General features: G+C 52.2%; 1 protein-coding gene across 1 annotated transcript in view; it reads right to left on the reverse strand.

The window, feature by feature from the left end:
- CARD11 (caspase recruitment domain family member 11) overlaps positions 1–26428 on the reverse strand; it is a 106412-nt gene that overhangs the window by 40716 nt on the left and 39268 nt on the right. Inside the window, exon 2 of the mRNA XM_020281496.2 lies at positions 1577–1721. Coding sequence (XP_020137085.1) covers positions 1577–1583 — 7 coding nt within the window. The 5' untranslated portion in view covers positions 1584–1721. The remainder of the gene's footprint in view (positions 1–1576; positions 1722–26428) is intronic.

Here is a 26428-nt window from a genome sequence, read left to right on the forward strand (position 1 = left end):
AATGAAGGCTCCCCCAAAACCCCCTCATCAGAGAGCAGGTAGCGTTTTGAGCAGAGGAAGAGGTAAAATAAAGCAGCCGAGTGAAGGATTAGAGTTCATGTAGCGAAGAACCCAAGCTGTGAGGAGTGAAGATCTGGGCCCATCTGTTCCCACCTGGAGCGGCAAAGAGCGAGATTGATGGTGCACCTCTTCCCCTGCAGGGGCGCACCTACAGACACCTGTTAGCGGTTGGAAAACCTCGAGGATTGCAAAACAAGTTGGCTGTACCTAGTGGGGTTGAACACACACACCACACAACCATGGGTATAATCCCTTGAAAAATCTACCCACGTGCGCCAGGAGACCTGTGCAAGGATGTTCAACATCGGCATCGTGTATCCAAGAACCTGGAGAGCACACAAGTACCCTACTCGATAGAGTGGGTGGAAAACCTGGAAAATTCAGCAATGGCACACTCTACGGCAGCGAGAGCGCGAAGAAACACAGCCATGTGCGTCAGCAGGGATGGACCTCGGGAACAAGGTGCTGAGTGAAAAAGCAAGTCACAGAAGGCATACGAGATGAAAATGTCTACATAAATTTAGAAAACATACAAAATGAAACTGTGCTGTTAGGGATATACAGCAAACCTATCCTGGCAAGCAAGGAACTGATACAAATCAGGATGGTGGCTCCCCTGGGGAGGGGCAGCCAGGGAGATGTGACCTTGGAAGGGTGCCCAGGTGACACTGCTTCAACCGGGCACACGAGTGTCCCCGTTGCTGTTCTCTGTCTCAGCGATACACGTTACCTATATATATTTTTATATGTACGAAATATTTCATGGGTAAAAACTATGGGGAGCGTAGCCAGCCTCAAAAGGAACAGAATGTCTCAGACACAATTTGAAATGTATTTTCCTTTCCAAACACTTCACTATAACTCAGCCTGATGCAGCTTCATCACCCGGGACGAGCCCAGCGGCTCGTGTCAAGCTCTGGGCAGTTTCTATGAAAGCAATTTGCCCATAAATGCACTGTGAGACGCGGAGGCTCTGCATTTTAACAGCCCCCCGGGCCGGAGGGTCTGTGCCTACCCCTTGGTCTTGGCCAGAGCTGCGGCAGCTCTGACCCAGCCCGCGGCAGGGCTTAGCTTCCAGTCTGAGCCAAATCCTAGATGACACCAGTCTCTCCACAAACAGCCGAAAAGCAAGCTCAGGGCCCCCCGGCTGTGTTGCTCACCTTTACTTGGGAAGCACAGGACACGTTACCCACCCAAGGACAAAGTCTGTGACAGCGGCTGGGCTCACGTCCCTTGCTCATGCATCCAAGACACCTATGGTGTGGCTGCCTCTCGCTCTTACAGTGAAGCTCAACATCTGGATTTTGACATTCAGGCCCTGCATGATTTGCCTCCTGGCAGCCCCACGGTCTCGTCACAGTTGCCTCCCAGGCCCGCCAGCCACTTCTCCATCCACCACGCTCCAGCTGGCGTCAGAGCCTGCTTCCTGCCCTTCCTCCCCTCCCAGCCCCTGTCACGTCCCAGGTGACCCTCGCCTGCTATTTCGTCACGCAGCAGGCTACCATATGCACAGTACCTGGCATGGAGCAGGTGCACAGGGCGCGGGTGCGGGCACGGGCGCTGCTATCCTGTCATTGGGTCTGACTTCTACACCTTCGGGCTGGATCTTGTCTTCCGTCGAGCCAGGCTCCCGCTGGATCCAGAGTGGGGATGGCCAGGATCTGCAAAGAAAGTGAAAATCAGCCTTGGAGCAGGGGCAGAGGTCGGAGAGAGGGGGCCCACTCAAGTATCGAAGGGACGCTCTGCTTTGGAAGAAAAAGCCGGGAAGGCCCGGGGTGCATGCCGCCCCAGGTGAGGTTGATGGGGTGGAGTGCGCCGGGGGCTGCTGAGGGAGGAGGCCTTCTGGCCCACCCAGTGTGTGGACACTTAGAAGGGCGCTGACCGCAGGTCTTGAGACCCTGGGTATGGGGAGAAGGGCAGATGGGAGCCTTGGGGGTCTTCACAGGGCTCTGGGACGAGGACCTGCAGAGTGGAGATGCTCTTATCAGCTCCTAATTCATGAGGTCAAAAGCAGTAAACCCTGTTCCTGAGCCCAGAAGAGGTCCCTGCACTGTGAATTATGTTTTCAGCCTCCAGCTTGCCATGGTTTAGGCAGGCATACGCCATGGCAAGCCCATGCTGTAATTTCCCAAGGGTGACATTCCTTATGGTGACAAGGCCCATTGTCAGTGCCCTGCTTAGCCACTCCAGGAGCCCAGCTGAGTGTAGGTTTTTCGGGGAAGGGCAGAGGGAAAGGCAGTGTTCAGACGCTGGGACGGTGAGGAGGACGGGGCTCGGAGCCCTGTGGGGAGGCCCCAGGCTGTTGCAGCAGGACAGCTCCACTCAGGAGTGACGGGGACCCTGGGACGCCACTGTTTAATCAGGCACTTGCTTGGTTTTGGCTTTGAGGACTAATCACAGGTGACATTAGATCTCACAGGGCTGACAAAGCTGCTCTTGTCTGGTGTCAGCTCAGGTTGAAGCGAGCTGTCAGAGGGCCTTGGCCCCGGGGAGGTGGCATGACGCATGTCTCTGGAGGACACCGTCTCCTTGGTGTCCTCATGGCCTCCCCGCTCTGTGGCTGGGACAGGGGCAGCCGCACAACTGCCCGGGGCTGGGGCGGAGGTGGTCTGCAGAGCCAAGGGCCCCCGAGAAGAGCAGCAGAGAGGTGCATGCGCCCATGATCAAACAAAAAGGGAAGCTAGACTTTCTGCATTTGCATTTTAAAAAAAAGAGAACATGTGTTTCTTTTATCATCAGAAACAAAGCCTTTTAAAAAGATTGTAAGAAAGGTTTTAATTGCAAGAAAGGGAGAACAGGTCTGCCTTGCTAGCCGTGCTGTTCTGCCTTCCCACCACGTCAACACAGGCTGGGAAACTGAGGCACAAGACAACCAATAATAAGGCTGAACTCTGTCTGCCCTTAGAATTTTGATTATAGCATTCAAGAACTTGGTCCTCAGGCCAGGGAAGATTTCCAGGATTGAAAAGTCAATCTCATGATCACTAGAGATACTGGCTGATGTGTCCCACATTCACCTGACCAAACGTCACCTGCCAGGCTGAGAGACTGTCCACGGTGCACCAGGCACTTTGTTACACTTTGTTACACGTAAACCTCAAGAACTCTTTGAGGTAGGTGGTGGTATCATCTGTCATCATCATCATCATCACTGTCTTACAACCAAGAAGGTAAAAGCTTGGAGAAGTTCAAGGTCACATAACTAGCATCAAAGGAAGGATTTGGACCCAAGGTTCTCTGGCTTTCCCTTAATTACGACACCTAGAACTGCTTTTTACAAAAAGTTTACTTTTTTAAAGGGCTGTAACCAGAAAGTGTGCCCACAAAAGCTCCCTGAAATGTCACTTTAACATATAAACTTAAGATATAATGAAAACTGAGCTCAAGGTTAAAAAGAACAACTATCGCTTCTCAAAAGAGGAATCCCTTGCTTGTGGGTGGTAAATGCCGTATCCCTGGTGTTACTCGGGCACGGGCAGTGCCCACTTGCCTGCAGTGGGGCCCCTTAGATGACAAACAGAACCCTGGTTTTTGTCGCCTCCCATTGAAGAACAGAGAACCAAAGATCACTTGATGTTTGAGGAAAGGCTCCATGTGAAAGGCAGAGATGGAAAGGGACAATAATACAAGGAACCCGGGGCAAGCAGACAATGCACAGAGTAAGAGAAAACTTAAAAAATGCATCCAGGTAATTAAGATCCACTGGGGGGTGAGCTAAGACATTGTGTCTAGACAGCAGTTGGCAGCGGGTGCTATGAGGGCAAGAACCAAAGAACAAGAAGGAGGTCTTGGCAATTAAAAATAAGGCAGCAGGAATTTAAAATCAGTAGAAGATTTGGAAGATAAAGTTGAGGAAATTGCCCAAAAAGTTAAATAAAAAGTTAAAGAGGAGGAACAAGACAAAGGGGTAAAAATGATCACTTTGGAAGATTTAATATCCAATAAATAGAAACCCTAAAAGGAGATTTTAGAGATTGTATTTTCTTCCTTGAATATCTTTTGGGGGATGTAATATAAATTAGGGGATGAAATGATCAGAGAAATAATTTTAGAGAATTCTCTGAGTTTAAGAACATGAGTCTTTAGATTTAAAGGACCCTTTGAATGCTTAGTACAATAAGTGGAAAAGAACCTTCTCAGAGCACATCATTGTGAGATTTCGGGCCACCAGCAAATTAGAGAAGACACTAGAAGCTTGCAGAGGGAAAATGTCAGGTGACATGCACAGGAATGGAAACAAGTGTTTCCATTTAATAAGCAATACTGGAAGCTGGGAGACAGTGGGGTGAGGCCTTTACATTTTTTGACAGAAAATACTTTTTAACCTAGAATCCTGAACCCATCCAAAGTACTACATGTGAAAATAGAATAAAATGATTTTCAGAAAGGCAAGAACTCCAAATATTTATCTCCTACATACCTTTTCTTAGGCAGCTACTAGAGGATAAGCTCCAGTGAAATGAGGGAGTAAAGCAAAAAAAGAGGAAGGTATGGAGCTCAGAATGCAAGGAACCTACCTGGAGAGAGCAGCAAGGAAAGTCCCAGATGGAAGTTAAGCAGGAAGGAGCAGCCCGCCAAGATTACAGCAGGATTGGGGTGGGTCCACCGGCCAGAGGTTGCCAGGGGAAAAACACTGAATGGTTTTCTGATATATTTGAAAATTTAGGAAATAATATTGTTTGGCAAAGGACAGATCTGGGAGTCAGAAGGGAACAAGTTTAAAAAAATGAGCTAATGCAAAAAAAAAATAAAAAAAAAAGAGGCAATATTAACTCCAGGAGAAACAAAAATGCAGACAAAAGCAAACAATCACAGCGTACAACTTGCCTCAACATGAACAATATTTACTTAGTCACAACAATGTAACCATCGCAGATGATCTCACCTGAGAATTGTGACCTAATGTAATGAGAGAATGGAGGAACAGGAAGTGCTTGAAGTGGATTATTAGTGAAAGACAGATAAATTCCCATCTACTACCTAACAATATGTCAATTGATAACATCTTAACACTAATATATCAATATACGGCAATGTAAGCATATTGTCTAGAAATAGCAGGCGAATGACAGAAGAAAACAGCACTGAAGAGTTAGAAGTGATTGTCTCTGGGGATCAGGGCTGGGGGTGGTGACGTTGGGGACGGACTGACTTTTTCTTACAAGCCTATTTTACTTTCTAACTTTGCATGACTCATGTATTACTTTGGTTGGAAAAAAACACTAATAAAAAATAACACATGTCAATCATTAGAAATATGGACAATACATTTAAATACGAAGAATCAAAGAGTTACCCTCATTCTCTGCACACACATCATGTTCTATTTTTTATAATGCTTGTAAGACAGCTCACCTCTTCATAAACTGGAAGTGCTGTGTGCCTTGTTTAACCTTCACAGAAGCTCAGTAAGGTAGGTTTTATTATTCCCATTTTATGGATGAGAAGGTAGGATCAGAAAGGTAAACAATGGGGTGAGATCTCACAGCCAGTAAGTGGAAAAGCAGAGATTCCAACTCAGCCCTCCCAGACTCTACATTGTCTGATCTTTATAAAACTAGTAATCATCATAGCCAACATTTATTAAGCATAGCATCTAATCTAACCAATTAGATTCCATATCTTCCTCTTGATTATTTTCATCCCTCATTTTGCTGCAGCGTATACTCTAATAGCTGCCTCCAAAAAGGTACATGGAGTTGCTACATGTCAGATACTGTGCTGAATGCGCTGCATGGATCTTCTCATTTAATACGCACAACCCTATGAGGTAGATACGACTACTGTCCTCATTTTGTAGAAGAGGAAACTGAGGCACAGAGAGGTCCAGCAACTTGCCATGCCTGTCTTATCTCTGTATCCCTGGTAGAACCTAGCATGGAGCCTTGTGCTTTAGTAGGTGTTCAATATATATTTGTTGAGTGAATAAATAAAAATAAATAGCAAATCTTAAATAAAATAAACAATGAGGCTGCTATTGCTTTAGATCTGGAAAGCCCCTTGGAAACGAGTTGTCTTTGGGGGACAGACAACTCTCCTCTCCACGAGCTGCCCCAGCGCAAACGCTTTGAAATCAGAAGGGGGACCAGCAGTCACTGAGATAAACGTTGTCTTTGGTTAATTGATTTGCCTGGATGATTGGAGTGAGTGGCCTGATGTACAGGGTTTAATTATTCCAATGCAAGCTCCACATAATTGAAAGGACTTCTGGCAAAAAAAAAAAAAAAGTGCAAAAGATTATTTAAAAGATGATCTACTGCCCGTGAGAGAGGACTGAAGAGACACAGGTGTACGCCCGGCTTCCAGGCATCACAGCCTTTTCAGCCCTGAAATGACAGCTTTCTGGGAAGGCCCCGAGTCACCCCCCTCATACACCCTCCCACTGAATCTCCTTCCTTCCTACAAAAAGGGCACTTACAGAAGCAGCTAGAAAATCCCCCCTGCTAGACTCTTCCCTCTTATCCCAGTTAACTTTTTAACCTCTATCTATCTCAGCTCATTCAACCGAAATATTGAGATGATAACATTTCCCATCAATTAACATGTGTACAGCAATCAGTAGAGCTTCACTGATACATATTTTGAAAGCAGCAATTATCATTTTAAATTCACAGTGGAGTGGCAGACACTGCCAGCTGCCGACCCAATATCCATTCTCTCGTACTTATTAAAGAGCACCGATTCTGTCTGGGGCAGTACCGTGCCCACCTAAGAAACTATTTCCCGCCTCCCTTGCAGCTAGAGGTGGCTTGCATGGCACAATTCTGGCTAACGAGATGGAAGTGGAAGTTTCTGGGTGAGACGTCTAGGAAGGTGCTTCAACGGGGGCAGAATCGGGTGAAAAGAGCCTCTTACTTGTCTTCCTACCTGGGATGTGCATGTGATGCTCGGAAACAGAGCAGCTATCTTGTGACCACGAAGATAAGGCCACGCTCTAAGGGTGGTCAAATAGGGTGCTACAAGAACCCTGGGTCATGGATGGCAGCCCTGGACAGCTAACGTTTGAGTTCTTGGCCCATGAAAAGAATAAAATCCCTAATTACTAGTAGCTGAAAATAGTCCTAACAGACACACACACACGACACATCTTCTAAGTCACATGGGTCCCGGCCACAGACTTCTGGGCCCTCAAATCTGAGCAACTGCCACATCTCTCTACTCATTCCTGGCCCTTTCTTCCAGGCACAGCACCGGCGTCAGCAAATGATCCAGAAGGACTGAGTACCACCCGAGTATGAAGTGCTGTGGGTGTGAGAAACCAGTGACTCTGGGGGTGCCAACGCCATGAGGAAATCGTAGCTAATGGACAACACCGTCACCCTGGCTCCTGGCACGCAGGCAGGACGATTATTTCCCCTGCCTGCTGTGGTCCTGTCCCAAATCCTCAGCCAGGCCCCTCGTTTTCAGTCAACGCAGTCCTTCTCCAGCCTCTGTGGCGCCCGCTGCACTGCCCACCACCCCCGGCACCTCCTTGGGCCCCAGGTTGCCTCCAACAGTGATACCCCAAACTCCTCACGGGGCTACATCCATCTGCTTTTAGGTGACCCAGCAAAGGAACAATGGGTTTTGTGGATAAAAACGTCTCAAGTTGATATCTTTTGGGAAAGGAGAAAGCACGAGCAGGGAGTGAGGGTGTGCTGGCGTGCACGTTTACTGAGCCCGGAGAGCGAGGGCGCGACCAAGCGTCCACCTCCCCCGCCCTGCCACGCGTCCAGACTTACTCTGTAGTGGCTCCGGGTTTGTACCAAGACCACGGATTTTGGAAGGGCAGACACCTCTTGCATTACCAAAGGATATGGCTTTTTTTTTTCCCCACCTAGTTCTCATTTTTTTTCTAACCACTGCTGAAAAGCTTTCCAAAAAAGCACTATTAGGAACCACAGATTTCAGTTGTTCTGAAATGCAGATCAATTGATCACATCGGCTCTTCATGAACATCTGCTCCACCTGGACCCAGGGCTGTGCACAGAGCAGACCCACAGCTCCGAGGGGCACCGTGAGCCAGGGCTGGACTCCTCCGCCAGACGCAAATCCCAGAGCAAGGTCGCCCTCCCAGACTCCTGTCCAGTGCGGCCTTGCTACAGGACTAGCGGGGGAAACCCGGCCTCGGTGGTACCGAAACTCTGTGCTCTCCTGCTGCTGCCTCGAAAGCCTGGTAAGCACCCCCGCCTTCGCCACAGGAGTGGGGCGCAGCCGAGACCACCAGCTGGTGCCAATTCGGGGCCGCTCCGTGCTGCTTCTGTGGGCCTGATGCCGCTCCTCTTCCTTGGCGTAGTCGTCAACATCTTGGCCATGGTTTTACTGTTTGGGTTGGAAGCGGCGTGGGGAGCCCACTGTCGCTCTCGGAATTCGTCACGTTCGTCTCGGGACGGGTTTGGAACCGTGCTGTCTGACACATATCGGGTTTTCAGTAAACGTTTGCTGAATCCAGTGCTCATTTGATCTAAGGTTCTGTGATTAAACACTCCATTGTCACAGAATTACCTTTCGTATCAGTCCACCAAGCTGAATGCAGTGAGCGTGAGTGACGTGGGCAGCCCAGGCCGCCCCCCTGCGGAGTCTCGTCCCACCACGCCCTTCACGCCGCCAGTGCGCCAGGCATGGGCCGACGTTCCCGCGATTTTTACTCTCTTCCGCCACTGCGCGCATTCCCTCCCGGCTGCGAACTCTCGGGAGGCGGCCCGAGTGCGCCCGCTGGCGTCCTTCCCGCGCGGTGCCCGGCCCCTCCGCAGAGGGGGCGATAAAACGATCTCCCCACAGCCCGGCCTGGGGACTTGGTACAAACACAGCCACGGCGTGCGACACAGAGCATGAGTTTTCGTGCATAAATTATAGACAAATTAAGGTCTGGAAGGGCAGAGGGAGGAAATCACAAGTTACTGTTTGATCTGGGGAACCGGGGAGACAGTTTGGAAGGAGCAAAATCAGGCACGGGAAAGGCACCGGCCGAGACTTAAATCCCGCTCCCGGAGCCTTTGGGGCTGGCGTGGGGACACGTGGGGTGGGCCCAGCAGCCCCAGCAGTCTTCTGAGTGAAAGGGTTGGGCCCTTGAGTTTCACAGGAAAGGTCACCAGCGTCATCAGATCCGAGTCCCCCTCGGAGAGCAGCCAAGAGCCAGGAGCAGGAAGATTCTGCGGGAGCCACAGCCAGACCTTGAATCTTCCCCTGTCATTTCTTCTCATCTCACTCGCTGGCACTGGGGTCCCCCGGGGCAGGCGGCCAGGTTCAAACGAGAGGCCAGGCCGGGACCCGGATGCCTTCGGATGTCCACCCCGGGAATGTCTGCAAAGCGCGGTAACAAGGATAGTCCAGAGTGCATTTGAGGTGGGCAAGTGGGAGCCCCACGCATTCATTCGTTCGTTCATTCATTCATTCATTCATTCACTCACTCGTTTGGTGCAAAGAGCACGACTAGATGCAGAAGGCAGAAGAAAAAGAAAGGAAGAAACTTTGACTATGGCAAGATTCAGAGAAGAAAAGAAGACAAGGACAAGTGAGACAAAGACACAAGTGACAAATATCTGAGTGTTGAGAGCCAAGGGAGGGAGGTGGGGTGGAGAAACTTGAAGGAACGACGGTGAGAAAGGCTCATCGGAAGAGGAAGGAGCCGCAGGAAGGACGGGAGCCGAGGACGTAGGAGGGAACGTGGATGTCGGCCCATCGGGACAGGTGAGCACGAGCCCGGAGGCTCAGGTCCTGTTTACCTGGGCAATGTACAGTGACCACCTGGGCCGCTCCCTGCAGCTCAGAGGACGCTATCTCCAGGGCCAGAGCCGCCCGCCAGCATCGCACGCCTCCTCTGAGGCCTCAGCCGCCAGCGGCTCACAGACCAGCCCCCGCGGCGCGCTTCTGCATTTACGAGGCACACGGAAAATATGCTTAGAATCGATGCAGCGATCCATTCAAAATGCATTTCCCGTTGTCAGGCCATCTACTTCATGAAATATCGTGGGAACGGCTAAATGCAGTAACCTTTCCAAACACATTTCCATGTGTTTGAAAGTAACTCTGCCAACTTCTTCTATCAACTGGAAGGTTCACATCTAAAAAAAATGCAGCTTTCAGGGGGTTCGTATGTGGGAACAGGGTGGTGGGGGTGGCTTCTGCCTTCAGCTTTCTAATCCTCCTGTTATTATCCCAGGATCCACCAACACACTGAGACCGGGGACGTCCCCTCCACCATGGCAGGAAAGCCCCAGGGAGGGGGCTCCAGGCCTGGCCGTCCCACGGGACGCCCAGCTCCTCTTTCTCAAAAGGGCTTCGGGTCTGGCCAAACCACGGTGCCGGAAGCAGCAGACCTGGGTTTTATTTAGGCGTCAGGCTTCCTTATTTTAACCCGGGCTGTTCAAGGCTTGAGATCAAAACTGCACTTTCATGTATCACACATGTCAGTTCAGTGGGCAGATTTCCAGGCAGCAGAAGAAAAAGAAGGAGGTGGTTTTTGAGGGCTAGGCTTGAGTGACTTTGTTAAAACAGGCGGTCTCTGAAGACGCCTTCTGTTGTAGATCTGGAGAGCTGGGTGGCTGGGGGCCATGTATGGGGCACCCCCAAATAAGGAAGAGATAACTCCTGCCCTTAAGAGGTTAAAATAAGTTGTACGTATTGGTGTGAAGAGACATTGTTCCTGCCCTCCCCCACAAAAAAGGGTAAAGGGTATGGGGGAAGCATCTCAGGAATTCTAATCAACTAAAAAGTCACACCAAAAAGAAAAAATTTGCATAAAGAGAAACAACCGACAGGTCCCCTTTGTGTTCTAGCGGGAAGGATATGGCCCTGCAATAAGAGCACCTTGGGTTTAAACTCCAGTTCTGCCATTTGCTGCTGTGTGGCCTTGGGCATGTTGCTTAACCTCTCTGAGCTCCCTTTGACTGGTCTGTGAAATTGGATGAGTAGCCCTAATATCTTAAGGCTGTTGTTGCACATATGGTGGACACTCAATCAATGTCACTTAGTCCACCCCCCTCAGATACCAGCAGGGAACTCGAGACAGAAACTAGAAGTCACTCCCTCCTCACCCTGTGTAACAGCCTCCACACCGAACAGCACTGAGAGGAAAACTTCAAAGACTTATCCTCAATCCTTCTGTCTGGGCTTCTGATTTGAAACTCACCCAGCTGGTGGTGTGCGCATCTTTTTATGCCTTCCCTGGTCCCTGTGATGTCTGGGCATGGACCCACCTCCTATTTCCTTGTACACCCTGTGGCCTAACAAGTCCTTACATAAACAGGCGTTTAATATTTATAAAGTGATTGATTTCCAATGGCTAAATGCCGGCTTTCCTTTCCTTGTTGCGGTTCTTCCCTTCAGCCGATAAGACCTTTATCTCCCCGAGTGTGGTGACAGCTGCCAGCACGACAGCCTGACGGGCTCAGGTGCCCTTCTCGTGCCCCCAGGTGGCTCTGCTGTGCAGCACTTGGAGCCCCGTGCCGAGCCATCCCTCCTCTCGACCAGTCCCGGGTAGCCGCCTAGAAGAGGTGGCTCTCCAGTGTCGGACCCGCCCGGGACAGAGCCACCGCGTCTCAAACCGCTGTTCCTGGGTGAGATGCCGGCAGGCTGGCTGGTCCTGCCTTCTTGCCCCAGGACAGCTTCTACGTGCCGGTGCCCCAGACACGCGTGTTAGGGCCACCACGGGTCTCTGCAGCACGCCCCTTCCCCGGAGCACCGCCAGAACCTGCAGGACCTTCCTGCCTTCCAGGAAAGTGCATTCTAGCCCCGGGGCGTTCTGGAGTTCAGTCCTGTTTGTGGAATTCGCATTCTTTGAAGATTGATAACCTGATACCAGCCATCATTTTGGGGATCACAAGCAACCCGTCACTCCCTCGCTGCGTAAGGGAACAGGTGTGAACGGTAACTGCTTCACCAGGTGACATTCCTGGACGACCAGGACGCAACACCTTGTGCCACGGTGTCTGCACGCAGTGGGCGCTCACCCAATCTCAGAGCCGGGGTGCAGAATGACTCAGTGAGCAAACCGCGGCGAGGCGGAGGCGGAGGCGGAGGCTGGCAGCCCCTGGGAAGGGACCAGGCTCCCAAGACCTAACCTAGGGCCACCCTGGACTGCGGCGGGGCTTCCCAGGAGGAAAACGAAGGATCACAATGCCGGTGATGGAAAACTGCAGGATGCAACAGGGATCTTCAGTTTTAAACTAGACAGGAAAATAGAAGTGTCTCAATCTTTAACAAATCTGCCAATTCAGGACAGATTCAGGTTGCAGGGTTCCCATGCAACCTGCCAGGAGCAACCACCACCTCTCTCGATGCCCAGGACCGGGGACCCAGTTTGTGGAGGTTCCAGAGTCCCGACGTGTCCCCTTTCCCCTCCTTCCGGGTGTCTCATGGTCACATTGCTGCTTACAGGAGGCATTTCTAGAAGAATACAGTGTGATCCCACATCCAGTCCTCCTATTACCACAATTACTATAACAATGAGCGTTTCCATCGAGAATAGGCGAGCACAGAAACGAAATCCAAACCAGCCAGCCCCTCCGCCTCCGACTGCTCTGCCAGGGAGATGCCCAGAGAGCCCGTCAGTTAAAATACATTAATTGAGCATTCACTATGTTGGGAGCAAAATAGGTTTATGATTCCAATTAGACATCAGGCTTCTGAGAGAGAGAAAGGGGGGGGAGAGAGGAATTAGGAAGTGGGGGGTTCTCTTTACTTATAATGAACTACAAAATAAACAGCCCTCTCATGGAACGCCCCCCGCCCCAACCTGCAGCTCCTGCAGCCCCATGTTTCAATGATCTCTGTGTTGTTCCTGTCCCCTATTACTTGGGATAATCAAGGGCGGCTGTAATTAATTGTTGTGATGTACTCAGGAGCACAGCCAGACGGCAGCTCAGCTCGGGAAGGCTGGCCATCCCTGTTCTCCTGCCAAGGCTGTTCCTCCCCCCACGTGCCTTCTGGAAGGCCGGCCCGGAGCTCAGCCTTCACCGACAGGACCGGACTGCCCTGTGGGGTGAGCGAGGGAGGTGGGCGGGGACACTTGGTGCTGGCTTTGGCACCCTCGCTGCCTCTGGGGCTGAGAGGGCCTTCCTCCTCCCCCTCTGCCAGCCGCCTTCACAGCCCTGCCGTCCGGACCCTGAGTGCCAGGGACATTTAACAGACATGCTACCCACGCCACGGAATATTACTCAGCCCTGCAGAGGAATGGCATTCTAACGTCTGCTGTGACATAGATGAACCTTGCAAACCTTGCAAACAGTATGCCCAGGGACATAAGCCAGTCACAAAGCTCACAACTGCGAGATCCGTTTATATGAAATGTCCAGAACAGCAAATCCATAGAGGAAGCAGCTTGGCACCTGCCTGCCAGTGACTGGAGGGGTGACCGCTAAGGGGGACAGGGTTTCCTTTTGGGGTGATGAAGATGTTCTGGAACCACATAGAGCTGGTGGCTGCATGACACTGTGAATGTTCCAAATGCTACTGGGTTGTTGATTTTAAAATGGTGAATTTTATGTGATGTAAATCTTACCTCAATAGCTAAAATTAAATAAAAACAGCTACAATTTCTTGAGCACAGGTGAGCAGGGGCCAGGCCCCGAGCCCATGGTGACACCGACCTTCCAACAGCCCCGCCACTGGGGCTTGGAGAGGGGACATTTCGGGGTGAGAGCTGGGATGGGAGCCCCAGGGGGAAGCCACAAACTCCTCACTGGAGGACTCCCGAGGCTTGTGAACCCGAATCCCCGGAGGAGACGACAGTCCACGTGGGGATTGCAGGAATGACCCGGCAGGGAAAGGAGGAGGGTGATTTAGAAGAGGGGACAGGACACCGGCTGGAGGCAGAGAAAAGGGAACAAGAACTCAGGGTTTTATTTGGTGCCCACAGGTGCAGAGCTGAGAACAGGAAAGAGAAATGCAGACAGGCGACACCGAGAGAGTGGGAGGTGGGCGTGGGCCGGGCACAGGGTGAGAAAGTGAGAGGGCGGGTCCAGCGGGGGTGTGTGTGTGTGTGTGTGTGTGTGTGTGTGTGTGTGTCCGAGAGCGTGTGTGTGATGATCTCAGGCCACACCACAACTCCCGAGAGTTCCTGAGACCGCAAGCAACTTGCACACGAACTGGAGTAATTTCCCGTAAGCCAGCTCACCTGTTTCAAAGCCACTGGTGATCTTGCACTTAAAAATACCTAGACTCACACTTTCCACACATCCGTGCAAGGTGAGAGGAGTCAGGAAGACGGTGCCACACGACATCTCAAAATACGCCCATGTTTTTCTTCTAAGGGGACGGACTCTCTCGGCAGGCCCACCCCCAATCTCTTTTAAGGATCTATTGTGTATGAAAATGTCTTTAAATGAATTTGTTGGTGTTGGGGGCTCGTGGGTGTTTCCTTTCATGTTCTCTGCTCAAATACGAGAACAGCAAACACGAGGCCAGGTTTTTCCGATGCTTTATGCGGCCCACACCGGGGCCGTGATGGAAATGCGCTACCCAGCAGGGACCCGGGACTCTGCAGGCTCAGATCATCGCTAGCTTCTTGCCATGGAAGTGAACGGCGATAAATCAGATGCAAACGGGGAAGCCTTTTTTATGTGTGTGTCGAACGACACGACCACCAATCATGAAATAAGGCACCTGTCAAAGCTGCACCCAGAACCCCTCGATCCGTGTGGACGGAGGCTGTTAGGAACGCGTCTCCTCAGTGGTGGGGTGACCCGGCTGCGCTGTGATCAGCTGTCTCTTCTCGCCTGTGTGCAAGGGGCTCCGGATGTGCCCACGTAGGAAGCCAGGTGTGCAGGTTACACGGACGTGTTGCAGGCCCGTCTCTACCCTGCAGGCGAGACAGCCAGGGATCACCCTGCAATTTCTGCATTGAGGGGTATCATCCACTGTACAACTTCGAGACGCCTTGAATGTATCATTCTGGTTTTCCCTTTAAAGGAGGCCTCTGAGACCTGGCTGACTTTTTCAAACCAGTGAAGTCAGTTTAAACCCACAGAACAAGATCACAGTCTCTCATAAAGCAAAACATCCCAAGGGGCTGCCAAAGTTTTTTCAACCCTGAGGGACTTAAGGAATTCCTGGGCCTGATGCCTTGGCTCAGGCCTGTAATCCTAGCACTTTGGGAGGCCAAGGCGGGAGGATCGCTGGAGCCCAGGAGTTTGAGGCTGCAGTGGTCTGTGATCGTGCCACTACACGCCAGCCTGGGTGACAGAGCAAGACCCTGTCTCAAAAAAAGAAAAAAACAAAAAACGAATTTCTGAAGCATTTCATCAGGAATCCAGAAATCTGCTCAGATGACTTGAAGAGACTCCAGGAGGAGAGGAATGTCCCCCTTGGGGTCCTCGGACCTGCTGCCTCCTTGGGAAGCTCCTGGCCCACAATCACCTGGTTTGTCCTCAGTGTTTCTTGGTCCACTCTGCAGGTGGGTGGGGACTGGGCCTTGGGTGAGCCCCAGTGAGGCACAGGCTCATTTCTTTGCATCTGGAACCTCAAGAAACCCCAGAGGACCCCACTGAAGGGTGCTCTGGGTGGGGGCAGGATCCCTTCCCAGACCCAGGGAGGGCCAGGCTGCAGGACAGCTGCTTCTGACAAAGGCATGGCCCCAGCTTCTGGAAACAGCCACTGCACACACTTCCTCTGCCCTGGCTGGGGACTGGGCACCTCTGTCCTTCCATAAGGCTTCTCTGTGCACTGCCCCCCAACCTCAGCCTGGCACTGTCCTCGGCCAGAAGAAAATGAGACCCAGCACATGACGATAGGAGCACTTACGGAGTGCCTCCTGCATGCTCAGTCTGCGCTCTGTGCTATCCCAGCCGTGGCGTGAAACAGCCGCCCAGCACCGCTGCTGAGATGCCGAGTCTTGTTTAGGAAAGTAAGAGGTGAAAAGGATCAGGCATGAGGCCGTGAGAGCACACGGGTTCAGGCGAGAGCAGCGCGGCAGGTGCAGGGAGGGGGGGTCCCATGGGAGCCCCCCAGGGTGGGGCTTCACCAGCTCTGTACACGCAGGCCTGGCCGGGGGACCCACTGGCTGGGAAATATACTCACTGTTTGGGAGCAAGCGAGGTCCCGGGGTCTCGAGCTGCTCCCGAATCCCTTCTCCTCCAGCCGGGTGCCCGTGCGGCCCCCAGAAGACACCGACGACGTTTCAGGGAACCGCAGCCTCCCCGGAAGCCCACGCCGGCGCCCCACTTAGATGCTGCCTCTATTTTTAGCAGGGGCAGTGGTGGGGGCGGGGGTGCCTACTTCCCCCTTTCTTCTTCTGAGCAGAGCCTGCGAGTGACTGTCCACCCCACGCAGCGGGGAGGCTGGGAGGGCACAGGGGCCCTGTGCTCTGCATGGCAGGCGGGTGCGGCAGAGAACGGGTGGCACATGCCGTCGGGGACAGGAGCCCAGTCTCATCGTCACCATCATTGTGGGCAGTGCTGCTCTTCCTGCCCCGTGCACCTGGCCAGCCCTCACCCAGGAGACAGCTCTGGCCTGCTCCGCCTTCGAACCCCACGGAGGAGGAAGACCACGCAGTGGGAAGTGCGGGGCCTAGAACATTCCAGGGAAGCCACTTCTACGAGCACACATCATATTATAGGCTTTGCTCCTCTGGACTTGTCAGCATTTGCAGTGGGCGCAGAACCCAGAGTACCTCGGACCCGTCTGCAGCCACCACCCGGCGTCTACCTCGGACCACTAAGCGTCTCTGGCAGCCTGTGTCTGCTCTCTGCCACTCTCCAGCAGGGCCCTTGCGCCACAGATACTGCAGAGCTCTGATTACCTCGTTCCCTGGGAGGCCCTGGGGTGTGACACCCCGGGGGCAGATGGGCTGGAACGACCTGTCTTCACAGGGGAATGGGGGCCACAAGTGTCGTGGGAAGGATGGATGGGGCGATGCGTGAAAATCGCCCCTCGGAGCAGCCTGCGCGTGTAGGTAATCTGCAGTTGGCACCGTTCCCTCCCTAAAAGCTGCCAACAGCCCCCAACCCCTTCCTATCACGACTGGACACAAGTTTCTCACCCTGTGCGTCCTGGCCCCACACGAGGGCCCAAATCTACCCTGCTGTCCCGATCCCTCTGCTTCCCAGCCTGTCCCGGTCACAAGATTACTTGATGTTCCCTTTCCTTTTGCCGAAAAGGTGGGGTATGATCAGTAAGCTACATGGCTCTGGGGTATGCGGCGCGGGGAGCACCCCAGTTCCTGTGCATCCCGCCAACACTTGGTATGCCAGGCCCTGTGATCGCAGGCCTTCTGCTCGGGACGGGTGACGTGGCCCCTGGACTTTGCACGCCCCAGCCTCCCCCTGCCTGCTCTCCACCCCTCCTCCCTGGATCATGCATCCTTTTATGCCCCTCCCACTCCAAACCCACTTGGGGGTGAATAGTGCCCCCCAAATTCATGTCCTCTCAGAACCACAGAACATGACCTTATTTGGAAATAAGGCCTTTACAGGTGCAATTAAGTTAGGATGAGGTCCCAATTCCAAGGACGGCTGTCATGCTAAGAGGAGAAGACACACACAGGCACAGAGAGGGCCAAGCGCAGGCGGAGGCCAAGGTACAGTGAAGGTGCTTCTGGCCAGGGGGCCCCGAGGAGGCCACAACCACCCAGAATGGAAGACGCAGGGAGGACCCCCCATGTCCTGGGAAGGAGCTCAGCCCAGGTGACACCTGCATCTTGGACTTCTGGCTTCCCTGACTGTGAGAGAATAAATTCCTATGGTTTTAAGCCACCCAGTTTGGGGGCATTTGTTAAGGCAGCTTCAGGAAACTCACACACCCCACGACTCCTCCACCACCCGCAGACTCCTCCACCACCCGCACGTCAGACACTTGTCCAGTCTCAGGTGTCCTCGGCAGTGCTCCTCGTCCAGGGAGGGGTCCCCGACTGCCCTCTCTTCCCGTGTCCCCCTCCCTGGGTACCCACAGTGGCTTTGGGCAGGGCTTCGACCAGCTGGGTGACCTTGGGCAAGATGCTCCACTCTGACTCAGTCAGGCGCTGGCAGGAGACAGATGCCGCATGAGCTGGGTCTGGGGAGAGTTTAGTAAAGGGACAGTTCACAGAGGTGTGGGCAGGCAGCCCACAGGGAACCGGGCAGCACCCTGGGGCTGGCAACCGAGGCAGGGCTTCTCACTGAGCCTGAAGGGCCAGAGGGAGGGAGGGAGTGGGCACAGTGGCTGCAGGAACTGCCAGACAGGGCCAGGCCACCCACAGACTCCCCCAGAGGTGCCTGGGGGCCTCAACGCCAGACCCCAGTCCGCCCTCTGCTCTCCCTTCAGCCAAACCCAAAAGGCAGGGGGGCCACGGACGCGGCTTACACAGGGCAGGGCCCAGGCCCAGTGGGTGGGGGGGTCTGGGGCACAGGTGGGGACAGTGACAGCACCACCCTCTTGGTGAGCGAGGACACAGGGGTGCTGCTTGGACGAGGCGAGCCCAGCGCTGCATCTAGGCAGAGCTCGGGGCTGGGGGCTGCGTGTTCCCGGGGACGGCCCGGCTTGTGCTGCTCGACGGCACGGCTCCTTCCCGAGGGGAGACAGGGCCGCACATCTCCCTCGGCACTCCCGGGCACTAGCCGCTCACGGCGTGCCCACCGATGCACACTGACGGAGGAGCGGGCGGGGGACAAGCGGCCCTGTTCTCCAGGACTCTGGTCCTGGCAGCTGCCACCTCGGGAACAGCAGAGTGGGGACACCCTGCTTACCCGGTCTCCTTCCACCCTCCCTGTGGTTCTGACTGGGAAACGGGCTCGGAGGTTGTGGGATCTGTTGGGGTCTCACGGTAGGTGGCGGGAGGTTCGTAGGGTGGTGCTGGGTCCCGCTCCAGGGCCAGGACCACACTCTTGTGACCCGCTGTGACTCAGACCTTGTCCAGGGAGGGACGACTCCCAGAGCACATTGGGGAAGGGCACAGGAGAGCGGGAGATGCAACTCTAGTGTCAGAGCGTAAGATGCGGGAGTTCCAGAGCTGGGAGGGGTCGTGGGCGCCATCGCACCCACCCAACCGCTTCTCCTAGCCGGCGGTGGGAGCCCCGAGAGAACAAAACTATCCGGGTCACCCGGTGCCACTGCCTGCAGATCGCACTGGCCCCGCACACGCGTGTTCTCACACTGCCTTTGCTGCCACGGCCCCGTGAACCAGGCCCTGTTGCCACACCCCCATGTCGCAGAAGGTCTGGATGGGGAGGTGTCAAGCCCGGGGAGGCCAGAGGGGTAGGGGAGAGGCAGGGATGGCCCCTCTTCTCGCACCTCTGCTTCCCGATCTTCCTGCCATTCGTGCTTTCTCCTGCGCTGGGAGAGCTGGTCCTTCCCGGCGGGGGCAGGAGACGCAGGAGGCTTAAACCCTCCAAAAAGACACCAGAGGAGCTGCCTTGTCACGAGGCTGGAGATTTCAGGGCAAGGGATGTCCCACATTCAAAGGTGGGGCTGGACCCCCTTAAAAGTCCCTTCCCACTCTGGGATTCAAGAACACTCCTTGTGGGCGAGACCAAAACGTAAATGGTAAAATTCAGGCTTCGTTCCCTTTTCCTCACGAGAGGGTGAGGACATTCCTGTTGGGCTCGTCTGAGGGGCGCCACAAAGGATGCCACCGCGGCAGGGTGGCAGGAGCTGAGCCCTCTCACCTGCCGAGAAGAGGGGGCCACGTGAGGCCACGGAGGAGAAGGCACGTCGGGGACCCCTGGGAGAAGGTGGCAGTGACTAAGTCATACCCGGAAAGGAAGTGGCATCTGAGAGCTTCCGGCATGCTCACCCAGTGAGGGAGGCGTCTGAGCCTGTGGGTGAGGGATGATTTCTCTAGTGTGGTGAGAAAAAGAAAATACAGAACAGCTGGCTCTGCAGCGAAACAGCCCTGCAGGGGCTCGGTGACCCCCGGGACAGAGCACACCTGACTCGGCCTCAGGGGCTTCGGTGCCCCAGCCCTCCCAAAGCCCAGGGTGGCCGGGAGAAAGCTCCGTTTCACAACGCCTGGGCTCCCACAGTGGGCCCGGGACTGTCCCACCGAGGCCCCCAACCCAGTTCCAGCCAGGCTGGTCCAAGGACTGAGGATGCGACTCCTCCCCGGCGTTGTTTGTTTTCTTTATCTCCGCCTCGAAACTGTGGTTCTACACAGTGCCGGCCCCTGACTGCTGATTCAGCTGCCTGAGCCAAAACTCATAAAATCCTATTTCAAAAAGGTCCAATGATTTTATTTTCTGATCATAAATATGAAATTTAATTAGCAGCTTGCTGCTAATGAAGTCACCGTGGAAGCCAGCCTGGAGATGCGGAGAGGGAAGGCGAACATCTGCATAAAACGGAACCCGCTGCCCGGTTAACTCTTCCCGTCCCCCCAGCCCTCACCGGGCCCTTCCCACGGCCACCGGGCCACGCCTGTGGTCAGCCTGGGAATGCAGGGGGCCACGGAGGGGCAGCATCTGGCCTGGGAGGATGAGGAGAAGCTGGTGGCTTAGGGGTCCCCTCTCCTTGGGTCTCCGGAAGCTCCCGGGCACAGCAGCCGTGCACTCCTCGGGATGGTTAATTTTGTGTGTTGACTTCACTGGGCTGAGGGGTGTCCAGAAATCTGGTAAAACATTCTGGGTGTGTCTGTGAAGGCGTTTCTGGAAGGGGTGAGCACTGAATCAGTGGACCGGGTAAAGACCATCCGCCCTCCGTGGTGTGGGCGGGCAGCGTCCCATCTGTTGAGGGCCCAGGTAGAACAAAAAGCTGAGGAAGGGCGAGTTCTCTCTCTGGAGCTGGGACATCCATCTTTCCTGCCCGCAGATGCTGACGCTCTTGGTTCTTGGGCCTTTGGACTCTGGGACTCACACTATTAGCTCCCCTGGGTCTTCGAACGCAGAGAGTATGACACGCCGGCTTCTCCGGTTCTCCAGCTTACAGACGCCAGATCCTGGGACTTCTCAGCCTCCATAATTGCATGAGCCAATTCCCCAAATAAATCCCCTTCATGTAGTCTCTCTCTGTCCTGCTGGTTCTGTTTCTCTGACTAATACTCTCTGCTGCCAGGCAGAGATTCAGAGACAGCCCAGCTACCCACAAGGTGGTGAGCAGCCAGCCTGGACCATTCTGCCCCACAGTGGACAGGGCGGCACGGAGCACGGAGCCCTTCCTGCCACCAGCTGGCCTTCCTGGTGGGAACTGCAATCTCCTCTGCTCACAACCCAAAAGGGCTGCAGGATTTTAGTGGTGCTTAAACACATTTCTAAAGGACATGCCTGGAATATAGTCAGTGCTCAATAAATAGGAGCTTTCATTATTATCACCCTTGCATGAGTTCATTAGTTAAATCCAAAGTCCAGAACTTGCTAAAATCTGAAGTCTTATCGAGAAGAAATTGACTACTCCAAACATGATCCAAGAAGCTGAAGTTTAAACATGATCGTTGATTCCCCAAATGTGCTGGGGAGAAACCCAGTCCCTATGGTCGGTGCTGACATAATGCTACCACCCGCCAAGACGTGCCACCCACCCAGGTATGTGCACACACGGGGCTGAAAACCCCAGCGTGTGTGGATGGTGTGAAGATGTGTCATTGCCTATGCAGAGGTCACACCTGTGCACAACTCCCTGCATGGGTGCTGCGTGCAGGGCCAGGTGCATGGACTCCCCAGACACCAGTCCCCATTCCATGTGACAGGGAGTTTGCAACATAAAAGTTGAGACGTAGTCTATAGTCAAGGCACACAGGATTATATTCTAGTAAAAAGTTTATGATAGAAGGTAATGGAGTTTTTGAGGGTGTTTTTCCTGCTTGCTTGTTTTTTTTTCCTTTTAACTGAAGCACATTGCAGTTCTGCAGGCATTTAGGTTCCGGCTCTGGAACAAGTAGGAACAGCTCATGTTTCAGCTCCTTGTGGCTGTGCAGGGAATTCTCCTAGGGTCACGACTGAGGTTTCTGGGAGGCTGGAGCCAGAACCCCCTCAGGTGTAATTGTCAGCTCCAATAGGTGCAGCTGGCTTCAAGGATTAAATGTTATGAGAAAGCTGAGCTTGTGTAAATCAAACCCTTTTCTCTCCATGCACTGGGCTCAGAGCTGCGGGCTCCCCTCGTGAGGAGCTGCCCCAAGCAAGCCCTCGCTTGCTGACTCAAATTCGTCGCTAATCAGAGTGTTGTCCACCCGAAGCATTGGCATCACCTGCAGCTTGTTAGCCCTACAGCTTTTCAAACCTCACCTCTGACCTTCTGAGTGGATTTTGAGGTTTAACAAGTTCCCTGGGTGATGACAGGCACCCTGGGACACGCCACTCCAACCCACTCCTCGCTGTGCAGAGAGATACAGGCTGCTGGCTTCCCTGTTCCCTCCCTGCCTGAGTCTTTCAGGACTTTGGTTTGAGACCCTGGCTGACCCCTCCTGGCTCACACCTCTGCCTGGGCTCTCACGGTGTTTCTGACTTCCCACCCTGGCTCACACACTCAAGGCTCTTCTGGGTAACCAAGCCCCTACGTGGACCAAGTGTCCACACTTCATTCCGTAGCGGCCCTCACCTTGTTTTGGCCTTGAAGGGCCCAGAAGCTGGGAAATGCGGCAACACGTCAGTGCCACATGAACGTCATTCCTACTGACAACCCCACCTGGAAACACTTCCAGGACGTGGGGCTCTGATGCACATCGCTAGTGATCTGGTAAGTGTGCTAAAGGAGGACTTTGTTTACCTGTTGCTAGTTCTTTTGTAAAGTGCAAAGTAAAGATTAAGCACCACAATTATTTCTTGTAAAAATCTAATAATATTTCATATAAGACTTTTCATTGCACTTGAAGTCTTATGTGGGGACAGGGTGCCCAGCGAATCTCCCCTACAACAAATCCTATCTCATGGCCAATCTTTCATAATACCCTCCTCCTATCTATCTGGCCTTGTGAGTTCGGATCTGTTGTGCGATGTGTGGAAAGTAACATGTCACTATTGACAGTGAGAGTATTAATCAATTATAAAATGGGTCAAGACATTTGAAACAACTGTTTGCAGAAGCTGGACAATAGGTAGCTTGGTCAGACCCTGCTGGAAGGTAAAGCTGTGTGGTGCCAGCACGTTGGCTTCTTCCCCGGATTCACTTTAAACATCTTGGGGCAGAGAGGTGCGGCCCAGAGCACAGCAGCTAACAGAGGTCAGTGTTCACGGCTGCTGGGGGCAAGAATTTGGGCATGACACAGAGAAAGACTGTGTGGATAAAGACTAAACTCTCCACGCACAGGAAAGATGAGCCTGGCAGACAACAGCTTTCAAGAGGCTGTGAACTGCGAGGATTTCAGGTGACACACGGGACTGAGAGATGTTGCAGTTCTAACTGGCCAGACCAGACAGACCTCCCTGAGTTTCCTGGGAATTCAAACACCCAGAAAGTCCACACCTTAGGAGTAAGGCTACTCTAACTCTAGAATAAGGACTACCCTAGATGCACCTAACAAAGCTTAAAACCAAGTTTCAAAAGGATCGAGGCCATTCATACATAAATCATTTGCCAGATTAAGATTTATCACAACTTAAAGAAAGAATAAAATACAGAAAGTCAATAATTGGGTGACTACAATGACCAGAACATAATAAAAATTTTTACAAGACATATGCATAAGCTGGCAAATTTGACCCATAATCAGGAGAAAAAAACAGTCAATAGAAACAGACCCAGCAATTACAGAAATGCTGGAATGAACGTAATAAGGGAACAGAGATGGAATAAAAATTATCAAAAAGAAATTCCAGAAGTAAAGATTAGAATGTCTGCGTTACAAATTCCATGGGTGGACTTAATCACTGGCCATTGCAGAAGAACATATCAGTGAACTTGAGAACGGGGCAGCAGGAACTGTATAACTAGGTGCAGAAGGAAATAAAAGGCTGAAAAGACTGAACATAGAATCAGTCAATTGTGGAACAATATTCAGTGGTCTAATATTCATATAATTAGAATCCTAGAAGAGAACATAGAATTGTAGAAGAGAAACAACTTAAAAAATAATGACCAAATAAAAAAAAAGTAATGACTAAAATTTTTACAAGTCTGATGAAAAATATTAACTCACAGATCCAAGAAACTCTGAATCCTAAGCAAAAAACCATACATAGGCACATCTTCATCAAATTGCTAAACACCAAATGTAAGGAGAAAATCTTAAAAGCAGACAGAGGAAAAAGGACACATTACATATATAATACAATGGAATAGTGATGAGAATCATTGTTCACTCTTAATAACAATGCAAAGAAGAAAACGATGGAACATATGAACAAGTTAACTTGGGATTCTTTTATTTTTTTTTAAAGACAGAGTCTCACTATGTTGTCCAGGCTGGACTGGAACTTCTACACTGCTCAAGGGATCCTCCCTCCTCAGCTTCTTGAGTAGCTGGGACTACAGGCATGCGCCACTGTGCCTGGCTAATTTGGGATTCTTTAAAAAACAGGATGAAATAAAGGCCCTTTCTTTGACAAACCAAAAACTGAAAAAATATATCACCAGCAGACCTGCGATATAAAGAATGTTAAAACCAAAATAAAAACAATAAAGATGAATAACCCAATAAAAAGTGAGCGAAAAACTTAGACATTTTAGAAAGGAAGAAACATAAATGGTTAATAAGCAGATGAAAAAATACTCTATGCCATTAGTCATTGAGGCAATGCACATTAAAGCCAGAATGAGATATCAGCTGCTAAATTAAAACACCAAATGTGGTGAGGATGTGGAGCAACTAGAACACTCCTACGTAGCTGGTGGGGTGTACAATAGTACAACCACTTTAGAAAATGGACTGGCAAATTAGGCTAGTACCTATTGCTGTGACTCCGCAAATATATAGGGTTCTCTGTCCCAGGACCCTGTGTTCTTACTTAAGAAAAATAAAAATATGTCCGCACCAAGACATGTACATGAATGTTTATGACAGATTTATTTGCAATAGCACAAAACTGAAAACAGCCCAATATCCATCAATGGGAGGATGGATGAGCAAATTGTGGTAATAAAAATAAATGAAGAGGAAAGAGCTACAGACACATTCAACAACACGGGAGATCTCAAAAACATGCTGTGCAAAAGAAGCCAGACATGGAGAAGTACACGCTGCACGATGCCAGCCGTGTGACACTCTCAGACAAGCAGGGCTGTCCACTGGGAAGGAAATCAGAACAATGGTTGCTTCTGGTGGACGGGATGGAAACTGACCTGGAGGGGCATGAGGGAACCTTCTAGGGTGTAGAAGATGGTCTGCATCTTGAAGGAGTGTGCGTTACAGGTGTCAAAAAGCATTAAACTATATACTGTACACTGAAGACCTCTGTGCATTTCACTGTGTACAAATTGTCTCAATTTGGGCAAGAAATTAGAATGGATTTGACATGACTCCTCTAATACAATACTGTGCTGCCACATCCTGGCCATCCCAGATGGGTACCTGATCCACTCAGAGGCATTGTGACACCCTGAAGACCCTGAGAAACTTTGAGAACACACCTGTGACGACTGTTAGGTCTACAGGGAAGAGAGGGATGGGAGAAGCTCGTATCCACGGAGAGAGCCAAAGGTCAGGCCCTTTGCTGTGGGTCACAGTCGTTTTTAATTGCCTTTGCCCTTTCTCCACGAAGGAGTTGAGGCCCTTTTGCTTTCTCCATAGAGGAATTAACCTTTAGCAGGATGAATAATTGCTCCTTAGCCGGGGCAGCCTCCTGCAGGTTTTGATGCAGAGCTGGCTCTCGGTGAACCTGACCCTGGCACACCCCATCAAGCTCCCTGCCCCCACTTCCTCCTGTCTGGAGGTGCCCCCGTCCCATCTCACCAAACCCTCGGGCTTCTCCTGTCCCATCAAACTCCCGGAAAAGGCAGGAAGAGCAGACACTCAACGACCAGCTGCTTTCTCCAGGTGTAGCTCATCCACCGCTCACCTGGGATGCAGGTATTTCTGTTTGCAGCAAGCCTCAGAGGCCTGAATTCCCTGCCCGAGGTCGCACAGCGGGGACTGGCCCAGCCTCATTCACACGCAGGTGTGTCTGGCTCCGAGGCAGGGCTTGCGGCCTCTGCACCCTCCTGCGAGGGTTTTGGCACCTGGCTGTGTTTAATACGCCACCTCTTGCACCTGCTCTGAGCAGTGAAAACAGCTATTCCTAACTGAAGGAGACTGCAGGCGTGTGTGCGCAGGGTCAGAACATTCAGGAAAGGGGCCTCGGAATCATAGCACTGTTTACAGACGAGAGAAGATGCGTTTAGAGGGTTGAACGGGATGGGTTCCATGTGCAAGTGCAGTGCCAGACAGCAGCTTGGGAGTCTGCAAAGACGTTTTAAAGAGTCCCTGTTAGAAACGTTCAGTTATCTGCTGGTAACTGTCTGCTTGGACTTCTGTAACAGAACACCCCAGACTGGGAGGCTTAAACAAGAGACCTTCACACAGTTCTGGAGACGGGAGGTTCGAGGTGCGTGCAGAGTTGCTTTCTGCCGAGGTGCT

The sequence above is a fragment of the Microcebus murinus genome, chromosome 19, assembly GCF_040939455.1.
Source record: "Microcebus murinus isolate Inina chromosome 19, M.murinus_Inina_mat1.0, whole genome shotgun sequence".
NCBI classification, from domain to species: domain Eukaryota; kingdom Metazoa; phylum Chordata; class Mammalia; order Primates; family Cheirogaleidae; genus Microcebus; species Microcebus murinus.